The sequence below is a fragment of the Sturnus vulgaris genome, chromosome 4 (genome assembly GCF_052056855.1).
Source record: "Sturnus vulgaris isolate bStuVul1 chromosome 4, bStuVul1.hap1, whole genome shotgun sequence".
In the NCBI taxonomy this organism is placed as follows: Eukaryota; Metazoa; Chordata; class Aves; order Passeriformes; family Sturnidae; genus Sturnus; species Sturnus vulgaris.
The window spans coordinates 16,400,536-16,418,873 of NC_142246.1; the positions used below are offsets into that span (position 1 = coordinate 16,400,536).

At 36.1% G+C, this 18,338-nt stretch overlaps 1 protein-coding gene across 11 annotated transcripts in view; it reads left to right on the top strand.

The window, feature by feature from the left end:
* The window catches only part of SLIT2 (slit guidance ligand 2), a 259,624-nt gene that overhangs the window by 167,074 nt on the left and 74,212 nt on the right, over nucleotides 1-18,338 (top strand). For all 11 annotated transcript variants that reach the window (XM_088163211.1, XM_088163213.1, XM_088163212.1 and 8 more), the window contains exon 9: nucleotides 2,518-2,656. In XM_088163211.1, the coding sequence (XP_088019337.1) occupies nucleotides 2,518-2,656 (139 nt within the window). The remainder of the gene's footprint in view (nucleotides 1-2,517; nucleotides 2,657-18,338) is intronic.

Here is an 18,338-nt window from a genome sequence, read left to right on the forward strand (position 1 = left end):
GGGGGTGCTGGTGTGTCGCTGCTAGTTAAGGATTAAGCCCTGGAACGGCCGTAAGGCACACAGCAATATGGTCTACTCTCTAGATAGGAAAGAGAGAGACAAAGTTTTATTGTAACACACGGCTCCTTAAATATACTTGAGCTCTACTCCAAGAACAGAATACAGCCCATTGGTCAGAGTGGGCAGCACCTCTTGCACAGATGTTTTCATTATAGACAACAGAGTTTTCAAAATACACCCTCTGTAAACAGTAGCAGGTGCCTTTGTTTGTTCCTGGGAAAACCTCTGCCCCCAGGCCAGCCCCTGGGAAAGCTCCATGTTCTTATGAAGCCTTCCCACAGGCAGCTCCAGAGCTTGTGTCCTTGCCAATGTTGTGTAAATATTGCATTCACTTAGATTTTATAGCCTTCTAAAAGTATAATTGTGGGGGAGAGATATAATAAATGAAATAAAAGGTGTACCAATTGAGAACATAAACCCGTTAGTAATTTAAGGAATTGTTTTTTAATCCTTATAGATATATACTTGTTATTTTCTGACTTTTAAATATTACTCTAAATCCCTAAGTAACTTTCTGAATTTTATTGTTGTTGTTGTTGTAACCTTTACTGCATAAGGTTATTTTTTTATATGAAATAATGAAATTACTAACAGTAACTAATCACGTTTTCTCTATTCAATTTTTTCCTTTATTTGTATCTTCTAGATGAGGAAGAAGGCAAGTTTATCTTTCTTATTTAAATATTTTTACACACAGATTGAAATTTTTTTGTAAATTTTGTCTACTGTTTCAAGTTTTGCCAAGAACATTAAAAACCAGCTGCAATACTGCTGTCTTTTCAGTGGTTCAGCAGGGTTTCTCCTACTGGTTGATTTTCTGCAAACCCACAGAAGCCTAATGCCATATATGCCGAAATTTGCACAGATCTATGTTTCTAAAAGAGTTTTATGGAGAGCACAATGTTCTGTCCTTATTAAATAGCCTCTGACCTCAAAGTGTACGGCACTGCCATCTTCACGTGGCAAATGCTAACAGTATTCTTGCCACTAATTCTGCCTTTATGTACATTTAAAAGGGCTCCTAACAAGATCTTTTCGTGTATCGTACATGTAAATGTTATGGCTGCAGAGCCAGAGTGTCAGGAACAGTTTTATAACTTGATCATTATAGTGCTGATTATTAGCAAGGGGAATAATGATGTTTTCTCTCTGAATCACTGTATTTTTGTTCAGTAAAGGTAGATGAAACATTTTCTTCCTGGTAGTATAAAAAAAATAATGTGTGTTACTACATTTGGTTATTTTTTATATTTCTGTAACACCAATATAAATGTGAAATCAAATTATTATATTGTAAAATTGTGTCTCATAGAATCATAGAATGGTTTGGCTTGGAAGAGACCTTAAAGATCATCTTCCAATTCCCCTGCCGTGGGCAGGGACACCTTCCACCAAACTAGATTGCTCAAAGCTCCATCCAACCTGGCCTCAGAATCTTTTCAGCAATTTAGAACTTGGACAGTTGTTACACAAAGTCTTAAGTGGGAGCAGCCTTGGCTGCAACTTACATTATCAGTGTACATTTCCTATATTAATATATGACATTAAATATTGTGAGAGAGATATTAAATTGAAGTTTCATAGCCAAGAAGTAGTTTCTTTTTTTCCTTGAGAATATCAAAGCAGTCTCTATCTTTTTCTAACTTAATGAAAAAAGAAAGAAAAGGGTGTAATGCTTTTCTTATCTCTTTATATCTTTCTGTATCATTCCGATTATATCTGTTCTGTATCATTAAATTGATAGACTAATGAGTGCATTAATATGTTATAAAGTGTGCAGTCTGTCTATTTGCAGGGAAACATAATAAGGTTTTTAATTTCTAAAGCATACCTAAATATGAAATGATTAAGTTTAAATGCCATTAAAAATTTTGACTTTAACATACAACAAGAAATCGGGGGGAACTCATATAAACTAGCCACCTGAGTTAGTAAGAATGGCAGATTGTGGGAGGAAGAAATCTGCTGAGCTAAAACAGAGTGAGAGATGTGAAGTCAAAACTTTTATGTATTTTTGTGTGACAGAATGAAATTGTCATGAAATGAATGAAAACTCCAAAACTGTCTATAAGCAGTACATAACTGAAGGACCATATTCAATTAAATATTTGCAGAACAGAACAAAACTGGCAGGTGACATTCACTGCTCATAGCAAAGTTTATTCATTTCTCTTGACATGCAGTTTTTAATACTATGCAACATATTGTAAACTAAATAAATCAGTAATTAGTTTTTAATAGCGTACAACAAATAAAATATATCTGAAAAATTCATCACAGTCTTCTTAAACAAGATGATTTTGAATGGCTGTTGCTAAAGAAGTTGAAAAATTATGTGGTGCTGTCACAATAGTTGAGCATTTGCCTTTCGCCTCTCTGGGTTGTAACAACATGTTTGTATTAACTGTGTGTTTAAATAAATTTTTCAAGTGTAAAATGTTGTGCTTTCCTTTGCAGGTCATCAGTCCTTTATGGCTCCATCCTGCAGTGTCTTGCACTGCCCTACTGCATGCACCTGTAGTAACAACATCGTGGACTGTCGTGGGAAAGGCCTTACTGAGATCCCAACAAACCTTCCAGAAACCATTACTGAAATGTGTGTAATCTGACTACTTTTCCATTAACTTACAGAAAACGTTGTTTTTCCTATGTATTAGTTTTTTGTTATTTGTATAAATTTATGCATTTTATAGGGTAGGAATTTTGGTATATACCTTCAACCTCAGATATAAAAACAAATATGCAGGTGTATGAAAGCATTTAAGACCTTTATACTATTTTATGAGCTATTTTTGTATGTGCTACTCATATTTCATGAGTAAACTGCATTCTGAATTGGTTTAAAAAGTTTGGGAATCCTTGCTCTTCTACAAGTGAATGGCTTTCCAGAGCAGACTCTAAAGCCTGTTGCCTTCAGGTTTACCTTCTGTGCTGCTTTTGGCTGAGATAGGATTAGTTTTCTTCATAGTAACTGGTATGAGGCCATGTTTTGGATTTGAAAATAGTGTTGATAAAACAGAGATGTTTTTGGTGCTGCTGAGCAGTGCTTACACAGAACCAAGGGCTTTTCTGCTCCTCATCCAACTCCACCAGAGGAGTCTGGAGAGCGTGAGCTGGGAGGGGACCCAGCCTGGACAGCTGACCCCAATGGATATCCTATACCAGGTGGCATCATGCTCAGCAGATACAGCTGGGGGAGAACAAGAACAGTGAGAGGTTCAGAGTGATGGTGTTTGTCTTCCCAAGGCACTGTTATATGTGGCAGAGCCCTGGTCTCCTGGAGATGACTGAACCTGCCTGCCCTTGGGAAGCGGCAAATGAATTTTTTGCTTTGCTTTGCTTTGTTTGCATGCAGCTTTTGCTTTACTTGTTAAACTGTCTTTGTCTTAGCCCATGAGTTTTCACAGTTTTAACCTTCTTATTCTCTCCCCCATCCTATTGTGGGGGGAGTGAGTGAGCAGTTTCATGAGGCTTAGTTGCCAATTGGGGTTAAACTGTGCCACTCACCTTTGGTCACTTTATTCATCAGACTTCCTACTAGAGAGTCATCAGCAATCCACACCACCAATAATCAGTGTTCTGCTTGGAGCAGTATCCTCACAGGGCAATCTGAGAAGGCAAGAGTAAGATGTAGTCATTGTGTTAATAGCAGGTACCTTTGTAGAGAAGAGCATGACGCTGGTAGTGTCCCATGACATGTCACATCCAAAAAGTATTACCATGTCCTGACTTAGAGCAGAGTCATAGCAAGGGTGCTGCAGGGCCCACAGTGTCCAAAAACAACGTGGCTGAGAGGTTGTGTGGGCACAGTCGGGAAGTTACTGCTGCATTGTCATCAGAAGCAAAAGTCGAGCTTGCTGATAAGATGGGCAGGGGCACAGCAACATGAACATCTTTCTTTTAGGGATCAGCACGGGGGGCAGTGTTTTGGAAGGGAAGCTGGGAGTTCCCTTCAGGGAAATAGTGGGAAAGTGGCTGTGATGACAACGTGGTAAGTGAGGTCTGACTAGAAGTAAATGAGTTTGAGGAAATATTCAGAATAAATAGCTTTTGAGTATTTTGATGATACAAGATGATCTTGAATGTTTAAAACTAGGGCTCCACAGTGAGATTTTAATTGGCTTGTTGATATCTGACCTGTGGTTTTGAACATTACAGGGTTGGAACTACCGTGGTTTCTTCTTAGGATGTGAATAATAATCACATCTGTCAGTTCATTATTACTGTTGTTAATACTGACCTGGATGACCCTACACGATCCAATACAGTCATTCAGCTGTATAATACAAACACTTCTACCTTTCACCACTCTCAGAAAAATCCCTCTGCTTGCAAATAAGGTGACTCTTTCATAAAATCCATTCATAGTGGCCAGGAAGGCTGCACAGAACTTTTTTCTTTATTTAATGTGCTGTATATAGATTTTTTTTACTTGCATAAATGCATCTATGTGCATAGAGAAAAAATATTGCAAGAAAGAAGCAAGGAGTGCGTGTCAAATATTCCTCACCGAAGACTGACTTTTTTATCACTATACTTTTCTTAGATATATAAGAAATACTCGTTTTAAGCATGGAATGATATGTTCTTCAGCAGTTTATTGTCCTGGAGAGTAAAAGTAATCATGTAACAACACCTTCAGTATTTGGCTGAGCATTTAACAGATTGCAAACTGGTGCTCACTGTTTCCTGCTAGGCTAGACATCATTCAGTTTCCAGAGTGAGGTTTTTTCTCATTCTGAGATCCATAATCCATTAAAATAAAGAGATTTATTTGTGCTCATATACATATGTACAGTGTATATAGTTCATACTGATAGAGTGTAAATATCTGTCTATATTGTATGTAGTTTGTAGGTTCTGGCTAAATAAAATACAGATCACAATATTTTTCTCAGGAGGTGTAAGAAGAGATAGAACATTAGAAAATCAAGTTTTAGTAATCATTTTGTATTAAACAGAGGCACACTAGTGAATGTTGGTGTGGTGACAGAACTGAACTTCAGTGATAGATTTTGAGCAACTCAGAAAAATATGGTACAAGATATGATTTGAACCTGATCAGGCTGACCTGATCACAGAGAGAATAACACTTTCCTGTTGAGTGGAAGGTAAGGAGAGAAATGGAAGGCAGGAAGGAAGGAAGGAAGGAAATGCTCTGAAATTGAGGGATAAACTAAGTGGAAGAATTAGAGTAAAGAATCATATATTTGCTGAGAATCACGGTATCATTTCTGCTTCCTTGTCAATATGTTGAAGAGGAGTTAAAGTTTTGACAAATACATTTTGCTGTTTATATGGAGAAAGCATTATGCTATACTTATTGCTTTATTGTGAAGTAAACAATTAGTGATAGTTGACATATGATTCTCAGGGATGGGAGATATATTTAGCTTCATAGCATCAAAGAGAATGAGAGAGAGAGAGAGAAAGTTGGAAAATGAGTGGTTTATGGAGTGAAAAAGGTTTCACCAATAAAGAGGTGAGGAAAGTCTGAGACTGGATCAAACTAGCACTCCACCCTGGCCAGTGGCCCTCATCAGTTGTCCCTAAAGAATATTTTGAAAACAGAAATGTCAACTTCAGAAAAAAAATACCAGTAGCACAAATATTTTCTGAGTTCACAAAATGTCTTGGCATTGCTCTGAAACTTGAAAATTCCCAGAACTTTTTTTGGGAAAAAAAAGGGTTTTCTTTTAAATATCCAATCTGCTTTAAACCCTACTATGTTTACATCTTCATGTTGAGATAATAAATTTTGGGGGAGGAGGTTGTGCTCATACTCTTCCAGTTTAAAATACTGGTTTTTTAAAGTTTCATTAATGTTTCTTTGTAGAGGGGAGAAAAATGCAGTGACATACATAATTTGCTGTGTCACCTTCTATTTTGCATGCCATCTTTATTCGTCTCTTCTCTGAACTAATGTTCCAACTCCATTCAATCTTTTTGAATGCCAAAACCATCCATGTCTTAATTAATCTCCTCTTATTTCTCTGAATTACTTATTTTGTAACTTCTTTTATCTTCAATGACCAGAGTTGAATATAATATTCCAGATGACAATGAATCATGAGGTTTTTATTAAGAGAATTTTAGTTTTCTTTCATTTTTGTTTTGCAACCTAATAATCACCTGCGTTATTTAACAGCCAGTACATATTGCACCATGTTTTAACTTTGACTAGCCCTGCAGAGTCCTAGGCTTATTTTTTTTTTTTTTTAGCTGTGATGATCTTGTCAGGAACAAGAAGTTGGTAAATGTAATCCTGTTATCGCATCCACAGACATTTCTAACATTGATCAGGTTGTCACATTTTAAAGCTGCTCTATGAAAGACTTCAGTCCTCTCTGCTTTTAACTAAATTTAACTTGCAGGAAGATTGTGACATTCCAGTATTGTTACCATACAATAAGTGTTTTAAAGCTTCATTTTTTTTAAAGAAGTCCTGTGCAACTGTTGCTTATAGCAACCCATTGAGATTAGATTTAAAAGAATGATTGGACCCCACAAAATAATCTGTTTTTTCACTTACTTCTTAGGCGATAATACTTGTCAGTATGCCAAGCTGAGCTGACAGTAAACACTAGAAGAGATGAGCCCGTGCTGTCACGGCAGTGTTGGGGATGCTGGGGAGTTGCTGAGCACGAGGCAGAGGGTGCAGTGAGCGCTGAATTTCCACCCTGGCTGCGAAGTTCCCACACACATGGCTTCATTACCTTAATCACCACTTTAAGCACATGCTTTGGCAGGAGCTCCCCAGTTCTCAGCGAGAGGGGGAAAGAGAAATGTGCTGGCTCCCTGTTGTTTTCTGAAGGATGTACAGGCTTTAACAGCCAAATTATTATTTATTCACTCATCTTTATAATACTACCAGATTCCTGTGCACACTGCAAGAAAATTAGTTCTATACTTCTCATTTACCTGCACCAAATATTGTCTAATTTTTTCAGTACTTACCCTTTTTTCCAATCTTTCTCTGCATTTTTTTCTGAACATTCCTTACTTTATTGATAGGGATATTAGAAGAATCCACAATACTTTCAGATTCCCTTACTTTGAACGTGTTTCTCTGCCCTCTGTCTCCTGTTTATGAGCTGCATTTGAGGAATCCAGTGCTGAGTACCATATTGTCATAGTGTGGTTCAGCCAGCTTCGTGGTACACAAACACCTCTGGTCCTTACATCTTTCCATCCTTTTGTCTTTTCTTTATTGCATGTCATATAAATAATGTTTTCCTGTGAAGCTGACATCAAACTTTATTGTCAACCCTCCTTTATAGAGGTGTTTAAAATCTGACAACTTATTTTTGTGAGATTTTATTTTCCCACCCATTTCTGCCTCTTACTTATTTGTTCTTATATGTAGAGCAGGTTATTTTTAATAAGAATATAATACATATTTACTTTTAAAACATCAATAATTCTATTTCTTTTTCTTGAGGTTCTTTTCAAGTTTGTATTCAACACATGCTCATGGTTTTATGACATTTTGCCAAGTTCTCTGTCCATTTCTGCTGTTCTTTCTCTTTGTGGAAACTTTGACCTCCATCAACTCCTCAGTACCCTACGCTGATTTTTAACTTTGTTTGAAAAAAATGTTCTCTGATCTGTTTCTGCACAAGAATACTTTGAACTCATTACATTGTCAGTCTGTTTGGGACAATGTTGTATAAAACCAAGCAGTATTAATAATGTTGCTATTCTCTATCCTTTTGATAAATATAATGAAATCACAGGTTTAAAGTGCATGTTCCATGTTGACAATTGTATGGTTTTGGTTTTTTCTCCTAGGAGTTTGATAAATTAACTTATATAAATAGTGGGTTAAAAAAACCCAAACCTTTAAATGGAATATTGAATTTCTTAAGTGTTATACATTAGCAGTTTCCATTGAGTAAAATTTTGCATTTTGAAGCACTGAGTTAGCTTTCTGTGGAAAAGTACAAGAAAAGGCTTTCTGTTTAGTCTAATATTGATGTTGTGGCTTTACATTGCCTTGATATCTCTGCTGTCTTGGAATGTTGGTTTTAAGACATTAGGAACTGTCTTAGGCTGCTGGCTACTGCCTCTGTAGCAGAGCTGCCAAGGAGAGCATGTGCTGGGACTGCACTGCAGCCTCTCTGTCTCTGACTTTGGTGTGATAGCCTAAGTCACTGAGAAAAATAGTCAGAACTGGAAGCTGAAGGGGTTGAGGAACGAGCAGGCATTCCAGGATGGTGGGAGCAGGAGGAGGCAGAGGCAGTTGCTGAAATGCTGTTTCATTCCAGTGTAGTCAGATTTACTGGTGACTGTCAGGGTGCAGCTGAGCCGATTGTGTCATACTCTCTGTCTGACTTCTCAATTGGTACAGAAGTCAGCTGGCTGAAGGCAGCAGTTCCTGCTGCACAAAGGCAGTCAGCAGGCAGTGCCTTGTCTGCCAAGTGCCTCTTGGGAAGATGCCTTCAGAAACAGGGCTGCTTATCTCCAAGTAGCTGCCAGTGAAAATGCAAGGAGAAAAAAACCCGTGGTGTCCTCTATTTTTCCCTTCTGTTTGATAAAGCTTGGAGCAAAATTAAGTATTCAGCATCTCAGTAAATGTTAATCTATATTGACTTAGTACAATGGTATGTACCAGTTACACCCTTTCTCCAAAATTAATCCCTGCTTTATAATCCAAATAAACTCACAGACAGCCAAAGAATACCTAAACTTTTCAGGATTTATCCAATCAATGCAATAATATTGGAGAAAGAAATGTTTCATATTCCATATGTATTTTTTTAAAAAAATTTTGGTTGAGTAGCAAAACTCCTCCATTTTTAGTGCAACTATGAATTCTGCAGAAAACACAAAAATTAAAAGGGCGCACAGATGTACCTTTGCCTCTGGTTCAAATGAATAGATTTTATACCATGAGTAACCTGCAGGAATCATTTTGGGAACTTAAAAAAATTTCCCATAGACCTGTTATTTTAATGTCTGTATTGTAACATTGTGAGGCAAATTACAGTGCACATAAATAATATGAATGCTCTTCCAAATTTATTATTTAGTATGCCTTACTTCAGCCTTTTTTCATTGACTTAAGAAAAGAATGATACATTATTCATTAATTCATCTCAAACATCATAATTTGAATTTGTTTCAATTTTTTGTTTAAATCTCTTTCCTTTTACAGAAATTTTTAGGAGATGCCCTTTCATTGGCGTGTTCAATCTGTTACACTTAACCAACTTAAGTGGCCTCACACACCTAGTGCTTTCCTCCTTTGTCATGCAGTTCATGTATTAAAGGCATTAAATGTCATTAAGGTTCAAAACTATTATTTTAATTGGTGCTAGAAATTATAGCCTTTCTAATGGCAATAGCATTTATCAGCCTCTGTGCCTGCATTCCTTCCACATTTTAGTTTTTCATCACTGTTAATCTTTTTCGCTTGGTTTAATTTCAGGATTCACCTTCTGAAAATTCTTTGAGAATGATGGGCAGAAATAATTCTGGTTCCCTTTGAATAGAGACCTTTTTTGGCATGTGTTCAAACAGACTGTGAGAAACCCTACAAATAGCAACCCAGCAGCAGTTCTATTAATTGTACTGGTACCTTATCCCAGAATGGTGTGACAGGCCCTTATTTCAAAAGAGGCCAAAAAGCCATTAATGAGCTAGACCTACCTTCATGAAAATGCTGCTCTTATATTCTTCTGATCTTATTTTCTATTCCATGGCTTGAACCTGTCAAAGTGGTTCTAAAACTTCTTTCTTTACTGTAATACTATGCATAAATGAAAATAAATAGAACTGCAATAAGTGTTTCTAAGAGGTGGTAGAGGGGAAGCAGGGAAGGAGTACCTGCACTGATGACCATAAATTTGTACAAATGATGATTATTTTAGCTAAAAGAGCATGGAATTAAATTGATTGTTCCTTCCCTTTTTGATATAGAAAAAAATCATTAGTCAAAGGAAGGACTTAATTAAATTCTTTTTCTTGTTCAGACGGGTAGCAGTATCTACAATGGCGTTTTGGGGAGGAGGGAGGTTTGCTGGAGGGAAGGATGACTGGAAGATTGCCACTGTTAAATAAGGAACAGTTGTATTGATAATTCTAGCCTTTGTAACAGGCAGAAAAGACCCTAAACCACATAATATGTGAAATGAAAAAGAAAATAGGAGTCAGGAATTTTAACAGTACACCTTCACAATCCAGTGTACTGAAAAGCCTCTGACTTCTTATTACTATGGCCTTCAAGATAGTTTTTGTTTCATGTGAATGGAGCTTTATAATGCTTGAATCCAAAAGTAGAAACTGTAGAGTTGTTTCATGACACCATTATTTAGATTTTTCATGAGTTTCTTAATTTTTTCCCTCAGTCTTGTCTTATCTTACCACCCTGATTTCTGGCTATTTTTCTTCAGGTTTTCATCTTGCCATCTCATTCTTTCTTATACTTTGTTTTCATAAGTGTTGAATAATGATTGTGTGTTATGCCAAGCACTCAACTACATCCTTGTGAGCTGTGTTTGAAATTAAGCAGGATTAAAAGCTCCTGAGATTGCTTTTCACAGTAACACTCAGATTATATTAAAGGAGAAAGGAGAAAAAAGGAAGTGAAAGGAGAGAAAGAAGAAAAAGAAAAGAGGAGAAAGGAAATGAGATCAGACAGAACTGATTTTGACAGATGGACTTAACCAAGATAAAGTGATCTGATCACACTGCAGACACTGGGGAAGTGCTTTGCATACATGAGGAATTTTATTTGAGTACTGGGACCTCTCTGCCTGTAGCTTTCTCAGTGGCACTTGGCATGTGTACAGTTTCACCATTCCTGTTGTCTTTTAGTATTAATCCTTAGATAAAAGTCCAAGGTACAGCCTTAAATAAGTAGAAATTGAACAGAGAGTCTCTTACATCAAGATGCAAAGATACTTGTAAGGATGACCCTTTACAGAGAAAAGTCACCTGGAGAGGTGACTTTAGGCACACTTATTGAACACATTTTAAAGAGTCTCATAGCAGGAAAGTTCTGAAACATCAGTGATAGGGCAGCATTCTCTATTTTTAACAGTTCAAAGCATGATTTGGCTGTCTGTGTAGCAGGACAGAAATGGGAGCAAACCCTGAATCTTTGCAGCTTGAAAGGAATGAGGAATGCTGTGAAGCGAGTGCAATAGTTACAGGGCATTAAATTGATGATTGGTTTTCCAAGTTAGGTTTGCATTTGCTTTTTAGTTTAAATCAAAACATTAGTGTTCTTAGGACTTGGAATGTCAATTCATACATGTGATTTACCTCTTAAACAGTTAAGCCATCAGCCAGAATCTTGCACATCCAGCAAGGTTCTGGAAGGGTTGTTTCCAAGTTGTTTCTGTATATACATATGTTTACATAGTCACTGGTGTTTACAATATATTGCTTTTTAGTGGTTTGCAAGAGTTCTCTATAATTGTGTCCTCTGTTTTGGAGAAAATATATATTAATCTTCTGATGTTACCTGAAATACGTAACTCTCTTTGGTCTCACTATAAAATATTTCAAAATAATTTAATTATTCTTATGGCTCTTTTTGGCACTTTTCTATTTTATCAAGATCTTTTCTTAATTGCTCCCATAACAAATGCTGACAGCTGTGCCACACTCCAAAGATGTTGTTAACCTTATATTTTATTTTCACACATGGCTCTTCACTTGCATGTGTCAAGTGAAAAGATGATGTCTACTTATGGATGAAAAATAAATTAATTGCTATAGCATTCATTTTCTTATGAATAGTGATACATACTTTGGTCAGTAGGAAGCCGGAAAACTCTCAGGCTTTGAATTTTCAGACAGTGCTGGATTAAAATAAAGTGGATTAAAATAAAAGTCACGTAAGTAACTAGATTCCCTTAATAAATTCATGTGCTTTGGCTAATATTTTCTCAGCTCTTATTCTAATATATTCAAAACATTTGAGCAACTTTATATAATTGTCATGATATTAAAATTAACTTTTCTTATAAATGTTTATCTTCAACTGTACTTCATGTGTCCTTTTCCTCAAACCTTTTCTTATCTTCTTCCCTTCCCAAGGTTTTCTAAGACCAATGTTTTCAAGATCAGTCCTGGCTACTGCATTGGACCAGATAATCAGATTTACACCAGTGGACTATGGAGGCATAGTGAATTTTCAGTGAAATCTAGAGCTTTTGCTTCTGTTTTGACTAAAAATTTAATGCATTTTTATTTCCAAAAGCTTATATCAAATAATAATATTACATAATCTTCAGATGCAATATTATTAGTTATAATGTATTGCTTACATGCTTATTCTTGAGAATTCTGAAGAGAAGGCTTTACATATGTAGGAGGACCAAAAAGATTCCCAATGAAACAGAAATATCTGCTGCAGAATAGCTGACATGAAAGCAAGATTTTTGAATCAATATGCACTGCCATGTTCTGCAGCACCTAATTTAAAAACGTCCCTGTCCCTGTTTAGTTGGCTAAATATTGCAAATAAGGTCGTAAACAATGAAAATCTTTGCATGAAAATAAACATAATACTATATTATAATTTTACTAGAAAGGTTTTATGATTTGCCACTCACTGACCTCTGTCTAGACTCTTCTTTTGTGTGTCAGTGATACAGTTCTCTTCCCGTACTTTTCTGTGGTCTTGGGATGGTCATTATTTCTTAGTTAAAGCAGTGTTTATGCCCACTGCAATATAAAACAACTGGTTTGTGTGCTTAATCAAAAAGTTACAAATTTACTAAAATTTAAACATCTTTTATATGATATATGCATATAAATGCAGAATAACTACATGTAAATATTAGGAAAAAAAACGCATTATCCATAAGGCAGCGTATTGAATAAATGTGAAACAAATTTAAATGAGAAAGAAATCTATTGAAGTATTAACTTCTTCACCTTAATATATGTAATTTATCAATGCAGATTTCACTGAATTACCTGCAACTTATCTTTGGTATTCCTACCTTAAATATTTCTTGGGCAAAACTTAAACCATATTCCATTTGACTGCTTCAAAAATAGATTATTTTGCTACTTGGATAACTAATCCTGCCCGCTTAACACACACAAGAGAAATGATTTGTCATGGTCTTACTCAAATATCTTCCTAATCTGAAAATTATTGTAAATCATGTGGCTTTATGCTTTTTGGAAAACAAAAAACCCTCATTTTTTTCATTTGAGTTGTCAGATATTTTTGCATGTATAGAATCTAATCTGTTCTTTATTAACCTGTGTTCTGTGCTGCCATTGTTCACGTCCTTGGCTTTCTTCATACCCTTGTGTCCTATCTTGAAAACTAATTAAATTCAGACAACAGGATAACTTCAGGAGTCAAGAGAACATAGAGACACAGAACAAAACAACCAGACAAGAAACATATGAAAGCAGTGCTGGTTTCCAGACACTAGCTGTAGGTACTGGAGAGCATGAACACCATTCTACCTTTCAGAGTTTTGTGCAACTTTCTTGTGGGTGTTAAGTAGAAGAGGTACCTTGATGGACCTCTCTGACGCTGCCAAGGGAAAAAAAATAACTCAAGCACAGAATAAATGAATATTTTATACCACAGAAGGGAAGCTGGAGAAGGCCCATGTTGCTTCTCCAGAAAAACCCTCGTAGATCTCTGACAGCTGTGCCACACTCCAAAGGTGTTGTTAATCTTAGATTTTATTTTCACACATGGCTCTTCACTGCTGATTACTTATCCTCAGCAATTACGTGAGTGATGTAATTTAAAAAGAAACTATGGATACTGACTTTTCAGTATTTTGTGTTTTGTCATCATTCAAATGTTTCTTCATCAATTATATTTTTAAATACATAGTAAAGTAAGCAACTACATATTCTCAGTTAAAAATCTTTTTAATTTTGTGGCAAATTCGTAGTGTAAAACGTGTATTATTTAGGAGGTAGTGAGGACTCCTGTCACCCTGTTGGTCTCACACAATGGGGGATTTTCAAGGTAGTGTTTCTGCTCTTTTGGACCAGGTGGACAGGTCCCTGCTTGTGATGAGCCAAGAGTATAGCAGGATTGTATCTATTTCTTTTGTGAATTTAAAACACTTACCTGGACAGCTTGACTAGGTTTGGTAGTATAAGCACTCTCATCAAAAATGGGCTAATTAGAGAGACTTACTTGACTCTGGGTGACTCAGGCTAATTGCACTGGAGCCACACTGACAGAAGCCAGAGTACTAAGCAAATAATTATTTAACAAGTGGTGTATTTTGCTATAACCTGAGCCTGTAACAATGGAGGAATGTCAAGCCCATCATCATTAGTGATGCTCTAGATTTCAGAGCATGAGATGGCCTTTTCTGTAATGAAATGCAGGTTTGAGACTTGCTTTTGAATAAATGCAATGAATTGTTTAATAGCTTTAGAATTGCAGTTCTTATTACTTTCTTGATGTAATGCAGACTAAGGAGTCATCTGTCACTTAAAATCAATCCCCTGAGGAAATATTTGATAGAACAATTAGACTGGATGTTAACAGTTTGGTGAGCTTTAGGGCAACGTTGACAGTGATTCTTTATATACAAATATTTAGGAAATAGTCAAAAACAGATTTATTAATACATAGACTTAGAGCCTGAAAGTAAGAAATACAAGTAATGTAGTAATTTAAAATACATCTTCTGTTTTGTTAGAAGTGAATGATATTGCAGGTTTCAACATTTCTTCTGCTGCTAAGGCTAGAAGTGACAGTTAGTGGATTTAAGCACTCCAGAGGTGCAGTTATGGAGTACAAAAAAGGTACTTTGTTTAATAGCCTTAAGGATTCCTCTAGCAAGGGAGATCATTACTGTTTCCTTATTTTAAAAACAAACAAAAAAAGAAAATCCAAAATCTGGCAGATGTTACCTGTGATGAGAGATGTGTTGGCTGCATATTTCAGTTCTTCAGGTTCAGGAGCTGTACTCAGTCCCATCACTGAAATCTATTTTTTGGTTTTTGACAGCTGTTTTTGCCATTTACTTTAAAAGCAGATGGGCAAAATGCAAAGAAGAGCTGTCAATTTTATTACCATGTATAATCAGCATCTGTGCAATATATCAGACTCATTTCACAGCTTACACTTTCTCTCTGTAGTAAAATTCTTTTGGGATTTCTTAACAACTTTCTTGAAAGACTTTTTGTAAATTAGGAGATACTGGAATTAAAAGTCTAGATTAATTAACTACTAAAGCCACTATTCTGTCATCTTAATCAAGATGTTCTGATTGTTTAATTATAAAATATATGTCTAATTTACTCCTCCATATTCAAATTCACCTTTTCTTGAGCAAGATGTTTATTTTTTTTAGTATTACGAAATGCATTTCATACATCTTTGATCTCTTTAGGTACATTTAGGTGCAGCACATTTCTGTGTATACTTTTTAACCATTCTTTACTGAGAGGGCTTAGTATCTTGTACCCCCTCTGCATGATTTAAAGTAAAAATGATTCTGTAGAGAACAGGGTGTTCTCCATTCTCAGTCTGCCCTCTTTGCTAGTACAGCAGTCATTCACAGAAATGACTTTTTATAGTGGGAAAATGAGCTAGTTTAAAAGTGTCAGTATAAATAAGCGTGTTGTCTGTCTCTGTGAGTGCGGAAGCAGTAATCAGTAATGGTGTGCTGCAGGCTTATGGTACAGAACAGCATCCTCCTGGAAAGTGTCAAGTGATTTACATGTCACAGGGCTCTCTGGGGACCATGTGGGAAGAATCTGTCTACTGGCTGGGGACCTACTTTGATTTGATTTGATTAGGTTGGAAGTCACAACTGCAGAAGCACCTTTGTTTCTTCGAATAGTAAGTGGTTGTACATTACAGTGTCTGCAGTGATAAGCAGAGGGGAAAGATTTCCAAAGAGAAATGTTCACAGTACATTTTCTAGATAGGAGTGATTAGGGAATAGTCTTCAAAAACAGCTTCAACTAGTTTGGCAGCATTAAAAGACAGTAAAACACTTATGTATCGATGCAGGACTTCTTTGAAGTGAAACACTAAAAGGAGATGGAGACTTAATATTAAAAGAATTAATTAGTGTTTGTGTGGTGGTGGGCAGAGTACTTTTTTTACGTGGGGCAATGCAAGCTTTGATGAAGAGTGTGCTTAACCATCTTCCTCCATTATCTTAGCTTATTAAATATGCTACTAAAATTGACTGCGACTTTTGAAAAAGAAACCACCAAGGAACTGCTTATGATACATAGATGTTCATTTATAAGAAGAAATGACTTTTGGAATGACTTTGAAAAGACTTGTTGTGAACAAAATTTAATATAAATTTCATGGAAAAATACTGACAAGCTTTTTTTTTTGTTGTTCTTTGGTGATATAATACTACTTCTGGCCAAGTCATTTGCGAGCACTTAATGGCTGACTTTTTCTGTAATTGATAACTACAACCCATCCTATTCCAGAATTAAAAATATTTCATTTAATATAGGGCATTAATATAGAGGAGTTTTTAATTACTACGGGTTTTATCAGTGGAATGCAAATTTCCTTTAGATATTAGTCTATCTGTACTTTGTGACTCGGGAATATATCTAATTAGATTTTCTCTGGAATGGTGGATACAAATTTACACTCTATGAAATTCAGCTGATTCTATGAAGATAAAGCAGAAAATTAGAGGATAACAAAGCTTGAAAATGTGGATTTTATTTGCTTTCTTTACAGACAAAGTGGAGTAGAAAAGATTTTTCTTCTGTATTTGTAAAATCTTATTCTTCCTGTTTTATGTTAATCTCATTTTCTAAAATGTGATGTGTTTCAGTGCCTACTCTTCAGCTTAAGTTAAGACATACTTAGATGATCCTACTAAAACAAATCCTTTATCCAGAAAATCTTGTAAATATATCCCAGCATTGCACATTCTGTCTGCTAGAATGTAAATGTTACTAAAAGGAAATTTTAGGTAAAGTTGACATAAAGTTCTCTTTCATATCCACCAGTGAATTGGTGCTAGAATTGGTAGGAAGTTACCTCTCAGAAATATGCTGTAGCAAGACTTCTTCGAGTTTTGGACCCACGTAATTTGTAGCCAAGTTGGACAGCAGTAAATGAAATCTTCTATTCCATCTTCTCATGAAAAATGGCCTATGTGGATCCTGTAAGGTACTTCAGTTTATAGAATTAATATGTATTTTTCCTAAGGAGAATAAACTGGAAAATACATTGTGTCCTAATTTAATGCTAGACCTTGAGTTGCATGCCTTATTCTACCTAGTTAAGATCATTATATGTTTAAAGATATGTGAATGTAGGCTGGAGCCCCTCCAGGTTACGAATCTCCACATCTTGGACTAATAAGCAGCTTTTATAAATGAGGCTTGTGATAGCCTCATGTGGGAGCATTGCTACTGCAATATCCTCTTTCCCATGTACCCAGAAGCATTTTTCCCTCTCTGGCAATCCAAGACCTCCTCTGTATTATGGCCTGATCCTTCCCTGTCCTTTTTACCACCCCTCTCCTTCCCAGTCCTCTGCATATGCCTTACATGTTTCCTTGTGCAAGATAATTCTTTGGCTGGTTTTCAGAGCTCCACATCTGATCAATGTCAGGTTAGGCTATCCCTGGTGGTTAGGCAGTTGCTTGCTGCCAAACAGAGTGTGTAACAGGAATGGATAGATGGCAACCATGCTCTTCATGGCTGGGTTAATTTGGTTGCTCAACTCCCTCCAGTTACTAAAATGAGGAAGTTTTATTATCTGGAGAGTTTATCTCTCCCCGATTTAGCCACCTGAGTGGAAAAACTATTTTAGGTGATAATGATGCCTAACCTTTATTTTCTGGGAGAACTAAGCTAAAATTTTAATGTAAGAACAGAAAATACTTAGGTGTGCCCTAACTTGTGTTGGCCTTTACTTCGGCAAGTTTTTGCTTATTCAAGTGTTTGCCTTTTGCATCTAGCAAGTGTATAGGAGAGAAGTGATCTTGTTGCTTTTGTGTTCTGGTCAGCATTCCCAGTTGGATGCAAAATGTGTTTCATGGGTCCAAAAGTCTCAGCCAAGGCAAAGAGTATGAATGAGCATCGTGTTTATGGAAAAGGTTTTCTGTCTTGTGCCATAGGATTCCCTTCAGTGTTTAAAATACACCTGAAATCTACAGCAAGGTGGCAACATTTTCCTAAAACTGACTAAAACAGTTGTGATGAAGTGAGATTTTCTTCGTCTAGAAGATTTTTCTGGAGCTTTTGGGTTTTTTTCTTAAGTTCATCATAAGCCATTCAACAACAAATTCTGCTAAGTTAAAGCATGGCTATATCATGATCTCTTGAGAAAC